This window comes from Cariama cristata, unplaced genomic scaffold (assembly GCF_000690535.1).
Source record: "Cariama cristata isolate BGI_N322 unplaced genomic scaffold, ASM69053v1 scaffold37533, whole genome shotgun sequence".
NCBI classification, from domain to species: domain Eukaryota; kingdom Metazoa; phylum Chordata; class Aves; order Cariamiformes; family Cariamidae; genus Cariama; species Cariama cristata.
In genome coordinates, this window is record NW_009610894.1 from 32,411 (window position 1) to 52,144 (window position 19,734).

General features: G+C 41.7%; 1 protein-coding gene across 1 annotated transcript in view; it reads left to right on the plus strand.

Annotated features, from left to right (window-relative positions):
- Positions 1-19,734, plus strand: part of PLEKHM3 (pleckstrin homology domain containing, family M, member 3) — a gene marked incomplete at its 5' end in the record, with an annotated part of 64,197 nt that overhangs the window by 26,329 nt on the left and 18,134 nt on the right. Inside the window, one exon of the mRNA XM_009698025.1 lies at positions 6,667-6,730. Within this exon, the coding sequence (XP_009696327.1) occupies positions 6,667-6,730 (64 nt within the window). The remainder of the gene's footprint in view (positions 1-6,666; positions 6,731-19,734) is intronic.

The window sequence follows — 19,734 nt, forward strand, 5'->3', positions numbered from 1 at the left end:
TACAGCTGTCTGTTCAAGCCGAGGGAAGGTTAAAAGCACAAGCCAATGCTCTGCCACAGCAAACCATCCAGCTGAGGAGTATACTGGAGTGTATATAAGTTGACACAAGAGGACAGATTTGTCTTTCAGTTCATGTTAACATTTTCTGGTCTAGAGGTACACCTTGTCAAATCTCCACACATCTCCTTGTCAAATTAGATCGGTAATATTTAGACATCTTTCAAAATGGTAATTTCCATTCACCTTTTGAGACTAGATTGCTTTAAAAAACCACAATGATTTAAAAAGAAGTTCCTGTTAGATGTGGACATCATGTTAAATGTGACTTGTGCCATTTTTATCCCTGTGTTTTTATATCAGAACTTCCAGCAGCAAACTGCAAGAGTTCAGAAGTGCCTTACAAAAATAGAGAGCATTTTCTTGTTCTTCATTTCAAGTTAATTGGGGGGTCTAAGCTATTTTGATTTCAAAAGGAAACAGTGTACCTCTAATTCTGTGTATCCTGCTTTTAGTAACAGCGGTACTTGATTCCTGAGTTTGATCTGTAGTAGTTCTTGTCTTTCACAATGTTACCATAACCTTGCTCAAGTAACCACAGAGGAGAGAAAGTTAATGTACTGCATTTTAGTTGAAAGTTTGTGTACTGGTTCAGGATTGCTGATGGATGATAAGAGTGACTGTTTTAACATAGGGGTGCTCATGGGCAATTTCGTAACAACATGAAAATACCTTACCTGGACATGCTTGCTAATAAATCTAGCACTTAGTGTGGGCTGAATATATTTAGGAATGGCTGCTCACAGGACATAACCAGAAGAGTGTTCATACCTCACAAATATGAAATGGTTCACGAATGCTTTTTTAGCCAAACTCATAGAATTTTAAAAAAAACAAAACCAAAAACACATTAATCTGGTATAATACCACAAGAATTAAATAAATAAGTACTTTTGTGTTTTAAATTCATTAATTTATTATTACCTTTTGACTTTCAGATCACTGGTTTCCCAGGGCCCCACTTCCCCGAGTAACTTTTTTTGACTGGAAAGTTGGGATTCTCTCCCAGTGTATTTCCAGGAGCTGAGATTTCCAAGGAAACACAAAGTCAAAAGCCTAAATAAAACTGTAAGAATTAGCAACACTAGAAATAATCCTACCTTTTCCCCCCACCTCTGATGCTGTTCTCTACCTTAAATTAACGGATTCCATGTCAAATGACTTTCAAGAGAAAACCTAGCAAGAGATGTTATTTACCCTGCCACGTGTATTTGGGGTAACTGGCAATTCGCTGATATCCCTCTGGACTTTTTAAATCAAATAGTAACTGTGAAAAATGTGAGCTCCCGTCAACGAGATGAGAGGCGCGCAGTTCCTGCCTGTGTGCTGTGCGCAGCCGCAGCTGTTGAGGTGCACGCCACGGGGTGCCCCTTCTCTAGTGGGCAAAAAACCCACGGGAACGGTGGTAATCGGCATGTGCTTGTCCGTCAGCTGCTGTAGTTTGCGGCGTGGTGCAGTAGCTTAAAAGTACATTGGTGGCGGCGTAAGTTGCAGTGCCAGGGTACGACGGGTGCTGGCTGAGGAAAGGGCCTTGGTGCCCAGGGTGCTGTACCCGCTGTGGGTGTAGCGGCCTCCTGCAGAGGGGCAGAGAGGACCCTCTGGACGGGGCTGCCTGCGGGGCTGGTGCGTCTACCGTGAGTCAGAGCTCCGTCACACACTCCTCAGCCTGGTCAAACAAGACACTCCTGGCTGGCGCAGGGCAGCGTGGTGCCAGCTTCCTTTCCCCTCCCTGCGCCCTTCCTAGGTTTCAACAGGCTTTTTGGTACAAAAGAGGCTTGGTTGTGCCCACCTGCCAGCTAACTTGATTTCTTTTGATTGCGCTGTAAAAAGAAGAGTTCGCTCTACTTATCATGTCTGTACTTTGGTTATAGTGTCAGGCTTGGGCAGATTAATTAGTTGTAGCTTTAACAGAGCTGTCAGGGTATTTAACCCGTTGGAGAAAAATTACCTAAGCTGATGATAAACAGGCTTTAAATGCAGAGCAATTACTTAGTGCTAACAAAGCACCATGACTACACACTTTGTCCAAATGCAAAAAGCAAAGTCTTATCAGTGGTTCTATTTGCAGGAGGACACTAAAAGATAACCTTTGTTTGTGCAAATACATACCTGATAAGATCATCGGGGAGGGGGGGGGGGGGGAAGAAGGGAACAGATGAAATTTCTGGTTCTATCTTGCCTGAAGGTTATGCTTCAGATTTCAAAGTATCAAAAAAAAAAAAAAATCACAAACTGAGAATGCTCAATTCTCTCTTTTGGTTGGACTCAAAGTCTCCAATGGTGGGTTTCTTTCCTGCTGGCATCGATTGCTTTTATTTCTAGCATGTAACAATAGAGCAATTTAGCGACCTTTAACCAATAGGACTTTGGATTTCATTGTTCATGGGAACTGGTGAAGCCAGAGGGCTGGTTTGCATTGAACTTGGTTTGTTCATTGCAGGCTTAACCCTGACTGGTAGCTAGGGTTTACAGCACAGCAATCCTCTGACTCACAACTCTTCTGTTTTGCACTGGTGATGAAACTGGTCCGGGAGTTTCCAAACTGTGAAAGCTTAGGTGGTGCTTTTAGTGGGACGTGCACTCGGTACCATTTGCCTCTCGAGGGTCACGGGTCACATTCTGAAGCAGCAGAGGTTTGAGTTTTTATTGTGATGAGTCTTAACATCTTGTGTTTGACCTCTGTCTAGCTCATTCCAGGTTTTTTCTCTGTTAAGATTTGACTGAAAGGACACTGTTTATTGAATGCTTTTAATTGAGCAGCTTAAAAAAAAAATAATCCAGTTAGTTATAGCACATTGATCATAAGATTTACAAAACTGACATCTTTTATTTTGCTTTCAAGTAACTTATCAGAGATTTCCTATTTGGTGTTTGTAAAGGACCTTTATATCAAGGAAAAAATAAAATGCAAGCACATGCTTTGGTCTTTTTGGATCAAGCCCTTATATTAAACCAAGCATGCTCAAAGCTCCACCTCATGCAGAAAGTAAATACGTATTTTCTAGTGAAATGTTTCTGACCGAAGTTATCTTAGCCTGCTCTGTGGTCTGCGTCAGATTTTTAGACATGAATGTGATTTTAGGTTGATTTAGATGCCATGTACTACTTTGTCTGGATGGTAACGCAATGGCATGGTGTTTGTGTGAGCCCCATCTCACCTGCTGTACTCTACTGACTTTGGGTTCCTTTGGCCAATTCCAGTTGACAGAGGGATGGCAATGGCAGACATTGCGTTCCTACTAGTTACATGAGAGGAAGTGTCTAGGTCAAGAAGCAAGAGGCTCTGAATTAGTCCTGTGTGCCCCCTAATGAAAAAGACTTTATATAAGCCTTCGCCTCATTAGGCTCAGAGAACCTGTGCAGGCAAGCAAGCCATCAGAAACTGGCTATCATTCATTTTTTTGCTTAATGGACTACCTGGTCTGTGTGGATTTCCTGCCCAAATGATTTGCTTACATTTTACAATGAGGTTTTTTTGAACATGTGTTTGAGTTTGATATTCTGGTGTCTCTTATGCTGTTGTTCCCCACCTATAGAGGCTGACAAAACTGGCAATAAACAGACGTGGATTTGGGATGTGGCTACACAAGTTATGTTCAGGTAGCTGTTGAGTTTCTGTTTTTCTTTCCAAATGAGACTAACAGAAGTTTTCTGGAGAAGATCGTAATTGCAGACATGCAGCACAGCAAGCTGTGTTTTTGAAAGAGCTGCCTAGCTCACCACAGGTGTGGTGGGAGCACTTCATTTATATTTTAAATGATCAGGGACTGAGCTGCCTATTTTTGGGTGATTTGAGTGGTTTCACAGTCATGGAGCTGTGTGTTCTCCACCTTTGGTGACTTGGGCACAGGTGTTGAGGGAGTGTTTTGCACCTCCACGTGTATTGGGAACCATACAGCAACTGGTCTGGCTGCTTCATAAGAAGTTTTGTAAATGCTGTTGTACATGTGAGCTCTGGCTGCTCAGCTGGTTTTCTGTGGACCACTACAATCAAACTGTGATTTTTTTTCAAGTTGATAGAAGGACTGCAAATCTGAAGCTGGACCAGCCTTACTTACTGAGGGTTTTCTAATGCCTCGGTTTCCATAGTGATGGAAATAAGCAATTTTCTCACTTGAGTGCTGGGTATGTGCGTGTGTGTATGTATCTTGCATAAGACTGGGAGGGCAGTGCCTACTTCTTTTCCTGGAAATAGATTTGGAAGGGAGGAGTGTTGGATGCTGGCTCTGCAGAGCTGCTGCTGCAAACTAACATATCAGGGAGGGGGACAGGTACAGGGAGAGGATGACTCTCACCAGGGCCTGTGGTGGCTGAGACCCCTCCTGGCAAAGGAAGTCCCTCGATCATGAGTTTGCTTTTCATCTGCACACTTTTTATTAGGAGTTAGAACTTGCAGGAAATAAAATGTAGTCTTTAAAGGCAGGGGAACATGATATTAGTCATCGATATTAGTCGTTGACAGTTTCTGCCTTATGGGCTATTCAGGCTATTTCCTGAAAAAGGAAATCTTTAATTAGCTAATTATTTTCCTTAGCAGTGCTGTAAGAGCATCAGCAAATAATACAGTTCCTGGCAAAGCTAACACACTGTTTAGTGCCTGCCTGTGTGATCAGGGAAGAATGATGGAGAAATTTTAATGAAAGAAATTCTGTCAGAACTGAAAAATACTAATGGCTTCGAAATGCTGTTCAAACTTGACTGCTTAGCAATCAATTTTAATAAATCTTCTGTGTGCAAATGAGGAATCCCAATGTCATATGTTGCCTGATATCTGGATTTTGACTGATTTCTAGTGGTCTTTGACATTTTACCAAAGGTATTACGAAGGTGTGATGCAGCAGAGCCACTGAAACACGTTCACCTCTAATAGGAGAGATGGTATAGCCTACAGAACTGAAAGGGGAAAGTGCAGTGTCCCAGTGAGACTGCAGCTGAGAACTGGGTGGGTAGAGTGGACATGCTTGGTGAGTCAGAAGGAGCAAGGGCACAGTCCTGCTCCAGAAGAGTGCCGTAAGATTGGCAGTGCCCAGTTGTCAGTGCCTTGCTTGTGGGACTCTTCCCCTCCCACCCCAATAAAGCTTAGAATATTTTTTTTTTCAAAGGCACAAAAGGAGTGTGAGACTTTGTACCACTCACCTGAAGAGCAATGAAAAGTCCTAGTCCCTCCAAGACAGCTTTGAAAGCCTGAGTTTAAGATAGTTGTTTAAGACAACTAGTAGAGTAGAATGAACTGAGGTGCTTCCATTATTTCTTAGATTCAGTTTTCTGTCAAAGATTGCAGTTGGTACTGTTATCCCTGCTGATCTGTGTTTTACCTTATTATGTTGTTGCAGCTTCTAAAAATCTCTTCTTGGAGTTTCTGTGTACTTTCTCATTAGTCTCATATCATGATCATGTGAGTTCATATCAGCCTTTCAGTATCTTTGGTTTTTTTTAACACGTCCAGTGGTCTTTCCGTTCACTACCATTCAGTTCTACCATTGCAAACTGGTCTTTGCCAGAGCTTTGTTCATGCATTTAATAATATCAAGAATTTCAGTTCTGTGTTGCCTTAAAACTATGTGATTGTAATGTGGGAACTGAGTTCACAATTTCATCTCTAGGCAAGGTGTAGTGTAAAATAGTTGTGTCTCTTGAGATATTCTGTTGCTTTTTTTGCAAGAGTGATGTGGTTCTCCACTCCCCACAGTACCTTAGTGTGGTGGTATATTTGTTCTGTGTGGACGGAAAATAAAGCTGGTCGACTGGTTGTTTCTCTGTGTGTGGACACAAAGATAGACATTCTAATTAGATGCACTGACATTCTCTTCCTGGCATCTTTATGGCAGATACATAGCTTTTCATAAACTTTTCTTGCTAATATCCACTTACATTTACAAGGCCCATTTTTCTCTGTAACATTACTTTAACCTAGTTTTTCATTTTACTGCAAGTCACTCTAATTAGGATGTCTCTTCTCTGTTCAGTTGTCTGTAATTTAGTGTTACCGAACAGGTCTGTCAGTGGATAATCAATGGTCTTGCCTCAAATCTTGGTTTATGTAAGGAAAATATGCCTTTCTCAAATAAGTTGTCACAAAGTCTATACCAATACATATATTTCTGTATGCAAAAGAGAATTTACATGAATCAGCTTTATGTTGGAAGAACAGCATCTGCATTATATTTTTCCCAATATAGTTATATCAGTTACAAAACCATAAATCACATCTGTTAACTGTTACAGCTTTCTAGCAGACCAGGAATCTTGTACTGAAAACTGTAAGAAATAGTTTTAATGCATAGCTTGAGTTACTTGTTTTTAGTACTGGGTTAATTGTTTAAAGAAACACCTTCTGTGCTCAGGATGAGCTTTCAATGGCTGTAAATGTCGTGGTACATGCTTACCCGACAGTTAGAGAGCGGCACTGGCACAGCATTCATTCTTATTGTGGAATTGTGCCCATGAGAAATGCTGTAACAGTAGCTGGTGCTTATAGGGTGACGTAATTCCAGTTTCTGACAAGCTCGCTCTCTAGCATCATTGTTCTGCAGTCTTTTGGTGGGGAGAAGAAATCTTTGAGTTTCCCAGTCAAAAAGGCATGACCACATCCATTTTTCTGTTTTGCAGGATCTTTCCCAGAGAGTATCTTCTCCAGCAAATCCATCTTTATTCTCTCGCAGACCTTCAGCAGGTAAGTTTCTTCAACTAATTCTACCTGTTACGCGTCAAGCCTGTTCTCATCTTCAATGCTAATTGTACATTTCCCCTTCTAGCTAATCGTAGCATAAATAGCTTTACTTCCAAGCCATCTCTGTGGTTTATAGTTTAATATAAAAATGGGTTAACAGGGGCATTGGTTAGGGATGAGAGAGAGAAAACCTAGAGCATCAGTGTTGAAATGGGGCTAAAAAGAGGCTCTGAAAGAAAACTGTAGTCTGCAAAGAGACCTTTGCTGTGAGAAATTTTTCATCTGATCAATGAAGGCCCATCTAAGGCTCAGCCTACAGGTGACAAGTAGTATTTATTTCTTTGCTTGTAAGAATAGTTATTCAGGAATTCACGAGTTTGCAAAGTCCCTAGTGCAACATGCTTATTTACAAAGCCTGCTAGGCATTACCACAAGAGGGGAAAAAAACCCCCAAAACACACACACAAAAACCTCAGCAAGCCTGCTACACAAAGTTAAGCCATGCAGTGTTACTATGACAGACGTGACCACAGAAGAGGTAATGTGTCAGCAAAACGTGTCCTTGCTTTGATATTGGTTGAACTAAGCAAGCACCTTGCAGTACATCTACCTGAACAGCAGAATTTTGTTACATACCAGATTAAACAAGAAGAATTTGGCAAAAAGAGCTGAAAAGAGAGGATAGGGAATCTAAGGTGAATGTGCTGCAGTGCTCAGATGCACAATGGAGGAAGCAATGAGGTAAGACGTGCTAGCTGACCTGGGCACGTCTGTGTTCACACTAATGCCTTTACTAGTGATATGTAAAACACATTATTTTAAGCTTCTGCCACTGATGTTTCCCATGTATAGTGGTGCCTTTTCTGCAGGATAATGGGTAGCATAGTCAGTTCTGGATGTTTAGTTACCACATTGAAGTTGAGGTAGTTCAGATGCCCCTCAGGGCTGGAGACTAGAGAACTGCAGGAAACATGGCTTTTGTTGGCTGGTGAAGTCACAAAGTAGAAATGGTTCCATATAAAAAGGCCAGTAATCTGAGGTCTAAAACTTTCCACATCTTTTCAGCATGTTCTGCTATCTCATCTTTAATAATCAAGCCATGAAAAAGCAAGCTACTTAACGCCAGAGTTTTGTTGGCTGGTGAAGTCACAAGGTAGAAATGGTTCCATATAAAAAATAAAAAGGCCAGTAATCTGAGGTCTAAAACTTTCCACATCTTTTCAGCATGTTCTGCTATCTCATCTTTAATAATCAAGCCATGAAAAAGCAAGCTACTTAACGCCAGAGTTGCAGTCTCCCTGGTGGGCCTGTCCATTAGCCCCCAGTGCTTTGTAAGCTGCTTAATCAGTTCCAAACATTGGTAGTAGATATTTTAGAAGCAATCAGCAGCTTATCAAGCACCCTGTGGGAGGGAGGGAGGGTAGAAGTCACAATTCATCCGTTGATTTAGCAGTTCCCTTTAGCATGTTTCTTTGTGTTTGTGTTTGCAAGACACCTTCTCTTCCCTTGGGGGCCCCAGCCCCAAACTTATCATGTTTAGAGGCATTATAATTTGATTACCATTTCTGCTGGGGTGGGTTAAATTGCATTTACCTTTTAATCTAGCTATATCCTGGTTGTCAGCCTGGAGAGGGTTTTCCACATTTCAGAGGCTCCAAGTCTGAAATTGGATTGCCTGTTTTTGTCAAAGTGGAATCAAAGTGGGAAGGGGAGGAGGGCCCCATTGAGAAAATGAATCCAACAGCCAGAGGAATACTAATACCCTTACAGCCCCTGCCTCCTCCCTGGTTTGCCCCTTACCACTGCTTTCTCCTGATTGCTCATCATTTTCTCCTGACTTGCAGTTTGGGTGGTTTTTAATACTAATTGTTTCCCTTCCTTTTGATTCCTCTGCTGCCCATTTCCTCATATCCATGGACTGCTTTTGCACTGTATCCTGCTGTCATGTAGATTGTGTGTGTTTGGGGAATTAACTAAAAGGTTTATTAAAGATTAATGGAAAGATAAGGCATGGTGAGTGAATTAGAAAAGCAGAGTGGGGTAATCTGCAGATATAAGCAACCTTTACCCTGGTTAGTCCCAGCTCAATTCTGATTTGTTTCCTAGCTAAGTTCTCTTTAAAGATTCTAGAAAACATGGGTCGTTTCCCACCAAGCAGCTGAGTTTCAAAAACATGGTGTGAGGGTCTGCTCTTAGGCGTAAAAAAGTTGAAATGCCTGTTTGCCAGTACATGAAGCAGCATATAGTACTATTCTAAAATTAAATCCAATTTAAATCTCTTTCCAAGCTTAACAAAGTTCCATGCCTAGACCTTATGGATGTGGCAGAGTACATACTTCAGCTAGCTGATGGTCTGGGGATGGCTGTCACTTGAATCTATTTGGACAGGGGAAAACCTTAACTGTGAGGTTAAAAGCAGAGTGGAAAAAATTGAAACAAAATGTCCTTAATTTTGGAAACTCACCGAATCCTGGTGAGGTAGTGGTTTTGCTGGTACTTTACTCATTAACAAATGCTCATAGTGCAGATGTGAGTAGGCCTGACCTTTAACCAAAGAGGCAGCAAGTGATGGTCTTTATTTGTATACGCATGCTTGTTTAAAATAAACACAAATGCACACATATACCCCAGCAAGTTTTCATGGCAGACCAGGACACCAGGGACTACATTAAAGTTTACAGCAAGTCTATCTATGGGCATTCCCATGAGGTACACATTCTTAGAATCCTCTTGTCTTTGTTGTCATTGGAGGTGTTAGCAGACGAGATAACTAATTAGGTGCATTCAGATTTAACAAGCAGAAACACAAAGTGTGACAGCTTGCCTGTTCTGCCCTATTGGCTACACTTGCTTTCCTTTCCAACCCTCCCTGGCGTCATCTGCCCGGGGAGTCATCTGTCACCCATAACACCACTGCATCTCTGTTAGCCAGTTTATCCAGGTCTATTCCAATCAATTAACGCTTTAAAGAGAGAGACCTCCAGTTGTTAGGAAGCAGATATTCACTCCTGAAATTGCTGGTTTTGGCAGACATAGTACACTGGAAAAATGGATTACTCTTATTTACGTGCAGTATAGTCCCTCATGGTGCAGTCACAGTCCAGGGTAGCTTCACCCTAAACCTACTGGAATTGTGAACTCTGTTCTCTGCTGACACTGTTAAAGGTCGTATCACTGGTTTTGTGGACATGCAGACACAGTTCATGCAAGCTGGAGTTAAAAACTGTCCATTCGTTTTGTGTAACTAAGGGGCTGCTTTTGCTGCAACTAACAGTTTTTACTCTGTTAAACATTGATTTGGACAGAAGCTGACTCAGACAAGACTCTTGCTTTTCTTAGGAAAAGTAATTCTTGCTACTTACACTAAATTCCATATTAACAGGAACTTTTAAACTAAAAGACTTGAAGTAGCTATTGTGACGAGTTCAAAATTCAGGTGCTTAACTCACACAGAGACTTAACTAATGTCTTGCCTGTTTTTTATGTTAAATAGCAAGATATACAAGTGTACAAAGATTATTGCAGGGATGGTCTTTACTGTAGAAACACTGTTAGTCATGGCAATTATTTCATCCTGGTTATACTACCCCCAAAAGTTAGTAAAATAGAAAGGATCCACGTAACGGCAAAAATTACTGGAGGTGAAGGATAGAAACTGTGAGCAAGATAGGAGATTTTATTAAAAAGACGATGATTTGAAGACTTGTTTACACAGGAACACTCAGAAAAAAAATGAAATGACAAAATATGAGAATTTAAAATGATGAGTTGAATTACATTGAATCACTGTGTAAATACTGTTATTCAAAATATAAGTGGCTTTCATTTGGTTTATCTCCATTTACTTTGGAAACGAGGTGAGCTAAACTGTATTAAAGCCATTTTCATTCTGAATGTGTATGTCCATACAGGGATTTAATGTAATATAATTTATCCATTAAACATTGTAGATAAACTAATCTGTTAAAATTTAATTAAAACATTCATTTACTTCAGATTAACTTCCCTGACTATCTACCTGTAGATGAACCTACAAACAATGTGAAGAACAGTGGAAAGAAAGGATGAACAGGAGAGCCCTATTCTCACAATAATATAGCACAGGTCATACAGTGAATATGAGATACGCATAAAAATCCTTAATGGAAATGCTTCTTTGCAGAATACAGAGTGAGCATGAGGAACTTAATGCCACAGTAATATTACTGAGGCCAGAAGTTTATCATCTTTGAGAGGATTAAGTATCCATAATGAGGATGTCCACAGTTACACTACGTAAGATAAAGAGATTATAAGGTTTCAGAAAAGGCATATTATTTACTGTGGGGATTAGGAAGATGTCTTCTCTGTTGACAGATGGATCAATGATTTCATGTTCCTCTGACATATATAGTACTGATTACAGTGTCTGATAGGGTTTTAGACAAGGTGAACAGTTGGTCTAACAGAAGCATTCCCAATATGAAAATCTTAATGTTTCTGTTCAAGATTTTGTGCATATAAGGTTCCCTAACAAAAATGTGGGGAATAAAAATGAACTTCAATGAAACATAAGTTCTACCTAATTTGATCCTAGTATATTGTTAGATCAGGATTAGGAAGCTTTAGAATAACAAAGAAATTGTTAGGTCTTGTTCATTTTTTCAGGCTTTTAACCCATGCTGTACTTTCATCACACCTCTTTTTCCAATGGCAAATTTGGGTCCTCCCTGTATTTTCCTAGACTGAGATGGAGGAGGAGATTGGAGATGCTCTTTCTAGCATTTTTACATGTGCAAAACTTTAGGTTGATTTAGACAAGTTGTTTCATGAGTCCCAACAATAGCAAAGACTGCAAGGAGATGTGAACTTTTTTTTTGTTTTTACTTGCAGTTTTTTTCAGAAGTAAAACTTCTTTTCTGATCACTCAGTCCTCATACAATTACTGAGAAATGTTCAGCTTAGATTTCTAAGATACAGTCTGAAGACTTCCAAGGCCATGAGTGGTGGTGTCCTTGCCTAGCAGTTCCTTTTTATTCACACACAAAAAGGATGGGATGTGGCATCTACCCCACATGCCTGTGCTGGTGAAAGCCAGTAGTGTGCGTGTAGCTATACTGATTGACAAAACTGGGTTTTGGCTGACATACTTTGGGCTTGCTGTAGTTTTAGAAGTGTTACTGGGATAGGTACATGACAAACACCCCCACCCCACCCTGACTCCTAACCAATATAGCCATACCTGTAAAAGCATTAGCACAAACGCAGTTGTATCAGTGAGAAAGTCTTTTGCTGCTGTTTGTTTCATTCAGTCATTCAATATAAACTGTATCAGCTTGAACTTTTATTTACGAAAGAGGTTTACGCATGTAGCTGTACCAGCAGATCCTTTTAAGTTTAGGCAAGCCCTTTTTTTTTTTCTTTTTTTTTTTTTGTTTGCTTGAGGGGCAGGAGGTGGCAAATAAGAGGGAGACTTAGGGTTTTGGCAGAGAGCATCGTTGTGATGAGGTGGCTGAAGATTTTTCTGTCACAGTTCTCTGTGGGAGTTCACTGTGCTCAACCAGGGCAGCAAAAAGCCAGTCACATCTGTGCCATAGCTGCCAAACTTCAGAGTTCAGCACCGTAGTGAAAACATTGATTTATATCCCCAACCTCCCAAGCAAGGATTGACACAGCATGTATGACAGAGGTGCAAGTCCTGCAGTGCGTTACTACCAGTATTCAGCTGACCACAGGTTGAAAGATGTTGCTCAGAGTAGAGCTGGTTTAAAATAGTGGTGGGTTTTAACTGATGTGTCAGTTACAGCCCCTGCTCTTAAATATTTGGTAGGAGGTAAGCAGAAATAGATGGTTGTGTGGGGAGGTGAGAGACGTAAACATAGGTAATTTGTACAGTGGTCCAGTTCTCATCCTAAGGCATAGGAGACCTGGACTCTCCTCCCAGCTCTGCTGCAGGCTCGCTCTGACACACAGGACAAGTCATTTTTGATGGGATTAAGGTAAAATGAGTCCCACTTTACTATGTGTGTGTTTAAAGCAGCCATCCTAAGCACAATTAAGTTCAAAAGAGAGAAACCAGCACTTTGGAGGGATAGTCTGTCTGATGTATTTTAAATATGTTGTGCAATTTAAATACAGTAAGATTTTGAGGCCCTTAGATAATTCTGTACTTGAGCTATGTTAACATGCATCTTGGACCATAACAACCTAATGCTAATAGCCATATTTATATCCTTCCTTTACAACCTGTGCCTGTATGACTGTGGTAACTGTATTAGCAGAAGAATATGAAAATAGTCCTGGGATGAGGAAAACAGAAAATATACATTTCTATGAATATCAAAAGGTCTGATAGCAAAACAGCAATTAAACAGCTTGTGTACTTTCCTGTGGCTATGGCTCCTTTATCACTTAGTCTGTCACTCCCTGGAGTTTGCTAGTCCTGAGCTGCCTTTCAGCAGAACAGGAAACTTCAGGTTAGCTGATATTCCAGGTGTGTGTATAATTCCCCAAAGTGCTGACAGCTCTGCTTACAATTAGTGGTAATGGCAATGATCTTACTGGCATTTCCTTTTTACTGCAGCTCTGCTGGGGAAGGGAGTTGCTGTCATTCAGAATGCCTTGTGGTCAGGCGGAGAGCATGGCAGAGCTGGCCAGGAGCATTTTGGCAAGTGGTACCCAGGAAGACAAGTTCATCCGAGTTAGGTGTGTTAAAATCTTGGAGGCCAAGTGTGGAGATGTAGCAACATTGTTAATAGATACTTTTAATAGCAAAACTGGGTTTTGCACTACTTGAAAGCAGAGTTTTCAACAGGACTTATTAAATGCATGTGGTGCTTTTCCATGTGGATATGTAATCTAGGCTGCTTGGGATAGGTGTGGCTTTTTAGAATGAAACTGTTTAAAGCAACTCAGCAGTGGTGCCAGTGCCTCAGAGGAGCTTCTGAGTTGAGATCTCCAGAGATATTTTAATTTTTTCAGTAGCAATATAAGCTACACCTTTTCTAGTGCTTTGCGCTAAGCAGGTTTCTTCTGTTCTTTTTTTTTTTTTTGCTGTGCAGAATGAAAGGCCCAGTACTGGAAATCAGGGTTAGCAGTGTGAAAGTTTGGGCTCTAACCTCATTGCTGCGTTTCACATAAAATGTCTATTCAGAAGAGGCAGCTGGACATATCTCAAAGGATAGCATCCCAAGAAACCGAATTTCCTGAGGAAACAAAATACTGTCTCAGGGCTACCTGCTTGGACGAGAGAAGAAAAATTTTTTTAGAAATTTTTTTAAAATATGCTTTGTACTCATCGAGGTTTTTTTTTCAGAGAAACAGTAGCCATTTTCTTGGTGTGTTGCTTTCTTGTTCTAAAATCCTTCAGAGGGCTCCTCCTTAAAATATCCTGATCCAGTCCCGTGCAAGGGAGGAAAGTTTCTAATTTTGTGATATCACTGATGAAATAACGTCTTAATCAGTGGGCATGTAGAGTCACTTAATATCTCTGCATGCAATTGCCTGCTTAATCTTAAAAAAAAAAAAAAGGGGGGGGGGGAAGGCACATACATACTCTCTGCCTGAATGCATATTTGCTTGTGTGTGTATTTAGAGTCACGTATGTTTTTAAGGTAAGGAAAGTGTTTTCTGTTCTCTAGCAGCCAAATTCCTGGTACTCTTTCAAACTTGTTTGATTAAAACAGCCTTTAACCTTTGCTTGAATACCTGTTTCTTAAAACAGCCTATAATTCATCCTTGCAACAAGATTAGAACTTGGGGTGTGACAAAATTGACATGTAACTGCCTGGAAACCTTGGGGGAAGGAGAAGGGAGGAAAGAAGATTGAAACACAGTGAGTGCTAAGGCAGAAGTTGTGGGGCTGGAGTCTTATGCAGGGCTGGCTGGGGAGCTGGCAGAAATGATTTCCAGGCGTGTTGTTTATACTGAGACAATTCCATCTCTCTCTCACTTGTGTCAGCTTGCACCCAGAGACCTGCTGAAATTTCAGGCTTTTCTTCCTTTCCGTGAGAGGAGTGGGGGAGGACTTGGAGAGACCTTGTCATCCTCTCTGCCTCCTGCTATAAATTCACTTGGACTGTCACCAGTTTGTTGCTCTCCCCCAACCAATGTAAAACTCCATCTTCACCTTGCCCCCTGCCTCTATGTGCTTGTCACAGATTAGCAGCATTTGCTCTTGACCTTGTTTTGTTTTTCCTCCTCTTCCCAGTGCCTCTTATAGTTAGCGGCTAATTTGTGGAATATCACTTTATACCGAATTAAAGTGCAACATGTTGAGTGGTCTGGTTTAGAAGTACCACAAACAGCAACTGGCTCTGCTGTCAGTGCAGACTGCCTGGTGCAAAGAAGTCAAAGAGAGCTTGTGATTTCTGTTTATTCAAATTCTCACTCGTTTCTGCTTTAGTTTGATTTATTTCATGGTTGGTCTTGTGGGTGTTTTTGTTCTTCGCATGTTTATCACCAGGTTTCCTTTCGGGATGTTCTCTGCCCTGTGTGGGTGATGAATTAGCACGACACAACACGTGGCTGCGCGACGTTGCCTTGCCTGTGTTAAGGCCAGCGATGGCAGAATGGCGTCCTGTGTGTCAGAGCCAGCATCTCGTGCTGGTGTCGGCAGCGGATGAATCGAGTCCCTGGCCTCACCCGCTCCTGTCCGCCTTGCTGCCACCCGTACCACGGGCTGAACAGGCCTTTGGGACAGCCAGGGACCTGCAAAGGCGGTAAAGGGAAGAGGAGAGAGAGGATGGGGTGGTATCGCCCTTACTGTCGGGAGCTGGGATTGTGGCCCATAGCGTGGCTGTAGCAAAAACAGATGGGACTCTCCTGAAGTTACTGCTGTGTTCTTTTTTAATTTGTTTTACAGCAGTGCATAGTGACTGATTGTAGTGTGCGTGCACACAAATATTAGGAAATCGTTCTTCCCTTAAGTCACTTGCAATTTGAATAAACAAGGCAGGCAATCTGAAAGAGATGACTGGAAGTCAAAATGGAGCAAGGAAAGCTGATCGGACCAGTATATTGCACAAAAGATGGGGCAGAGCTGAGATCTGTTATCTGCCTCCCTGGGGCTTTTACCTCATGATCATCCTTCCTCCTTCCATTTCCCTTTCCTCTGAACTAAAGATTAATTGTGCATTGAAATCGTAACAAGAATTTGCAGTGTTAAGAATCTGGTGAGCGGAAGGGAAAAAAATCCTTAAGGAAGTTAACAGTCCACGAGCATTGTCTGTTCCCTAGATATAAATTACTAGGAACTTCCCAGGCAGGGAATGTTTTCCCCTTCTTTTCTCTGCAGCTTGCATTATCCTTAGGTAAGCATATTGTAGCATGCTTGTCTCCGAGTCTGTGTTTTCATCACAGAAATCCTGACCCTACTGGAATCTATCGTGGGGTGGAGAATTCCATTTACCCTTTGCGCTTTAATGCCCAATCTCCACCTTAAAGAATACAGAAAAAACCTGCTTGTTCTCCAGTTAGCAAATAGGTAAAGGCAACCGTTGTAGCTTTCCTGCACCCCAGTCTGCTTTTGCTCTTCCCAGCCTGTGACAGAGATCACCTGTGACAGAGGAAAGAATGTGTCAGAAAATGGTTTCTGAAGCAGATTGTGCAATGGATAGATAGGACGTAGAGTGTGAAACAAAGATAGTTGACTGCAGCAAAAGAGATCTGAGGCAGGCATTAAGAACAACTTTCCAGCTGTTATGGGCACTGGGGAGTTGTGGGATCTCTGTGGTGAGAAGTTTTTAAGCAAGTCGGACAGTTACCTGTCAGTTGGTTGTGCTGCAGGGTGAAGAATAAACTGGAGGTTTCTAGAGGTGTTTTTTCTAGCCCTATTTTCTTACATCATTGGTAGTTCTTTCAAAAGCATGTTTCTCATCTGTCCTGGAGGTGAAGAAAGATTACTGACTGTTTCATCCTCCTCCACAAAGCTTCCACCAGTGGAATCTGGCGGATAGTGAGTACAGTGGTGAATGCAAGCCGATCTGTTCAGGACATTTGATGTTCCCTTTCATTCAGTCCAGGGAGCACATTCTCTGTGGTACTCTGAAGTCTACACGAAGCTGGAGCTTACCTTTGAGCTTGTTGGCAAAATGCTTAATTCAGACTAGCTGTTTCTGGAGAGGTAGAAAGAAAACAAGCAGGAAGAGGCAGAAACCTTGTCTTTAGAGGATGGTGGAAAGCTGTGCACGATTCTTGACTGCTCCTTCAGCTAGCTTCCTTCTGCCAGACATGTTTGTGACACTAATCCCAATAATTAAAGTACACTCTATCCCTTCAATGTATATAATTGGGGTTGGTGAATGAGCTTCATGTCTACCACCCCTTCTATTTTCTCAGTGCCTCTTGGCCTTTTCATGTCTCTTCTGCATTGCATCAGTGCCTCCTGGCAAATTCTGTCTGAGTCTGTCTCTCAGAGCCAAGTGTGCGTCTGGCCTTGAGAAATAATAATAAATTTTGTTCTGTCAGGAGGAGAAGCTGGGACAATCCAGTTGAGATTTGAACCTGTAGTTCAAGGTGTTTTGGGGATTTCATATCACTTAACCCATACCCTCCAGGCATCGCTTGTGTCTGACATGTAAATCAGACTGGAGGAATAAGTGGAACACATTGCTTGGTGCTCCAGAAGAAAGTTACGAGGCAGACCTGTGTCTTTAAAGAGAGTGCCTTCTAATAAATGTTATCTGCAGAGAAATACACCAGCCCCTACATAAGTAGTTAATGTTACTGCTTCAGTGTTGGCTTATAAAACAACTTTATCAATTCTATGACGATAATGATTAACAAGCTGATTTACAAGGGTGGGGTCACAAAGCCATTTGGCAAATTTAGCTTGTCTCACAGTGGCAGTGATACAGAACCTGAGTTTTACAGTATTTTCACCACTTTACCTGGAACGCTAACAGATCCTTCTCTATGAGGACAGTAACCAGGATTTACTCCTGTGCATCTGGTACATGAGGAAATTACAGGTCCAGGTCTGAGGATTCAGGAGAGTTGGGAACACTTCTAGCTCCGTTCTCAGTGTTTATTCCCTGATCACTTAGCCACAGTGAAGTGACGGCATTCAGTTACATGGTGCCTGTGATTATTGGCTGTCCCTTGTGTCAGAGCTGGGAGAATATACAGATGTGGGTAGATTTCTCCTCCTTCTCTTAGATTCTGGACAGCTTCTGTTAAAATATCCTTCATCTGTTGATTTGCCATTATCTTGGATCTTAATATAAGAAAAAAAATTTTTTTTAACTGCTTCTGATTTTACTTTTGTTATCATATGTTGGAAATTACTCAGACTAGCAAATTTAATCTGACGATTATTTTAATCCAGAAACCCTTGATGTGGTTTAACATACTATGACACTTCAGAATTTGGACTTCTTAAACTTGGCAATTCCTCACGTCAAGCAGAACAGTGTATCTGAAAGCTCAGCAAGCTATATTCCCTTTAATGCCTGTCTTGACAGTCCTCATGTAGGCGATCAAAGGTATTTATGATATCCATGCTATGTAAACATCTACTGCACTTTTAGAAGTTGGTAAAAATGCACATACGGTAGGAGATTTGATGACCCTCACTCAAATTCACAACATAGACTCCTGCAAGGATGGAGGTCTTGCTCCTTACCTTTTACTTCTTAGCTAGCATTGCTGACAGGAGCCCTGCCCTCAAAACAAACACTCACTGCCCTGAGAAATGTCTGAAAACTGTACTGTTTTTTCTCTCCTGTCCAGAAAGTTCATCACGTCTGATAGATTTTGGTGTTGATTTATGTGGCCGTGACGGAAAGGTTGGGTGTTTCTGTGGACCTGGTCTAATAGGTGGGCGTAAGGCTGTGGAGCAATAGTGGATTACAACTGATTAATTTTTCCTTCTGTTTCCACACATCCCCCCTCTAGTTCCCCCTAAAGCCCTCTTCGGGAGTGACGCAGTCTGAGTTTGGAGGGGACTTCCATGCTTACCTTGTTTAATCAATATTTGATTGCTTTTCCGTAACACCCAATCAGAGGCTTCTATCATGTCTTTTCTAACTTGAATGACTGTCAGGGGCTGGAGCAAACTCTTAACTAATTTTGTATTAGGGGTTTTTTTTGTGCATTTTTTTTTGTCTTGTTCTGTTTTCCAAACAGAAAATTATTACAAGACGTGAGTTTAGGTTACCATCTTTCTGAGTTGGAACTCTCAACAGAGACGAGAAGTTCTGCCACTGTTACCTTGGCCACGTTTCTAGTTTGGTTTTTAGTACGAAGACATATATTTTGCAACACTGTACTCAGTATATTGCTCTCCTGTGGGACTAGTTTGTGCAACCCTCCTTCATGCTGGTAAGTGTGTTCTCATACCAGGAGTCTTTGTTGACTGAAAAAGGAAGACAAAGTGACTTGACTTCTCTGTGCTGTGTGTAATGCACTGGGGTTTTGGACCCCCTGTACTGTGCTGCATGGGAAGAGGAGGTTTCGGGGGAAGGCTGGAGCTGGAAAGTGGGGACCTTCAGAGGTGGACTTCTACCAGCATTGTGCTCGGTCTGGAGAGCTCGAATGAGAGATGGGGTCAGGACAGAGCTGTAGTTCAGCATGTGTCAGAGGTGAGGGGACTGCCTCTCCTGCGGTGCAGGGCAGTGTTGTGCGCTCAGAAATGTGTTGTGGAGGTAGGGCACAGGGATACCAGTGAGAGTCCCCTGGGCAACACGTGCTGCTCCTGGAAGTTGTCTATGGGCAACAGCCCTATTGTGTGCATAGTGGGCCACTGAGGAGGATTTCTCTGCCTGTGGAGGATGCTATGGTCTATGGCCTTTCCATTTCTTATTCTCTGGAGACAGCTGGCTCTTTCTGAAAACCACACCTTGATAGAGCGAGGGAACTGTAACCAGTCTTTGGATAGAAGGATCAAGAAACCTGTGGGGGCCAGCAGCCCTCCTGACAAGTAGTTAAACTTTGGCTGATCACACATTGCCCTCGCGATCATATTAATGTGATGTATCCAAAGAGATTTCAACTTGTACTATAGCTCCTGTTGCCTTTCATCTTCTCTG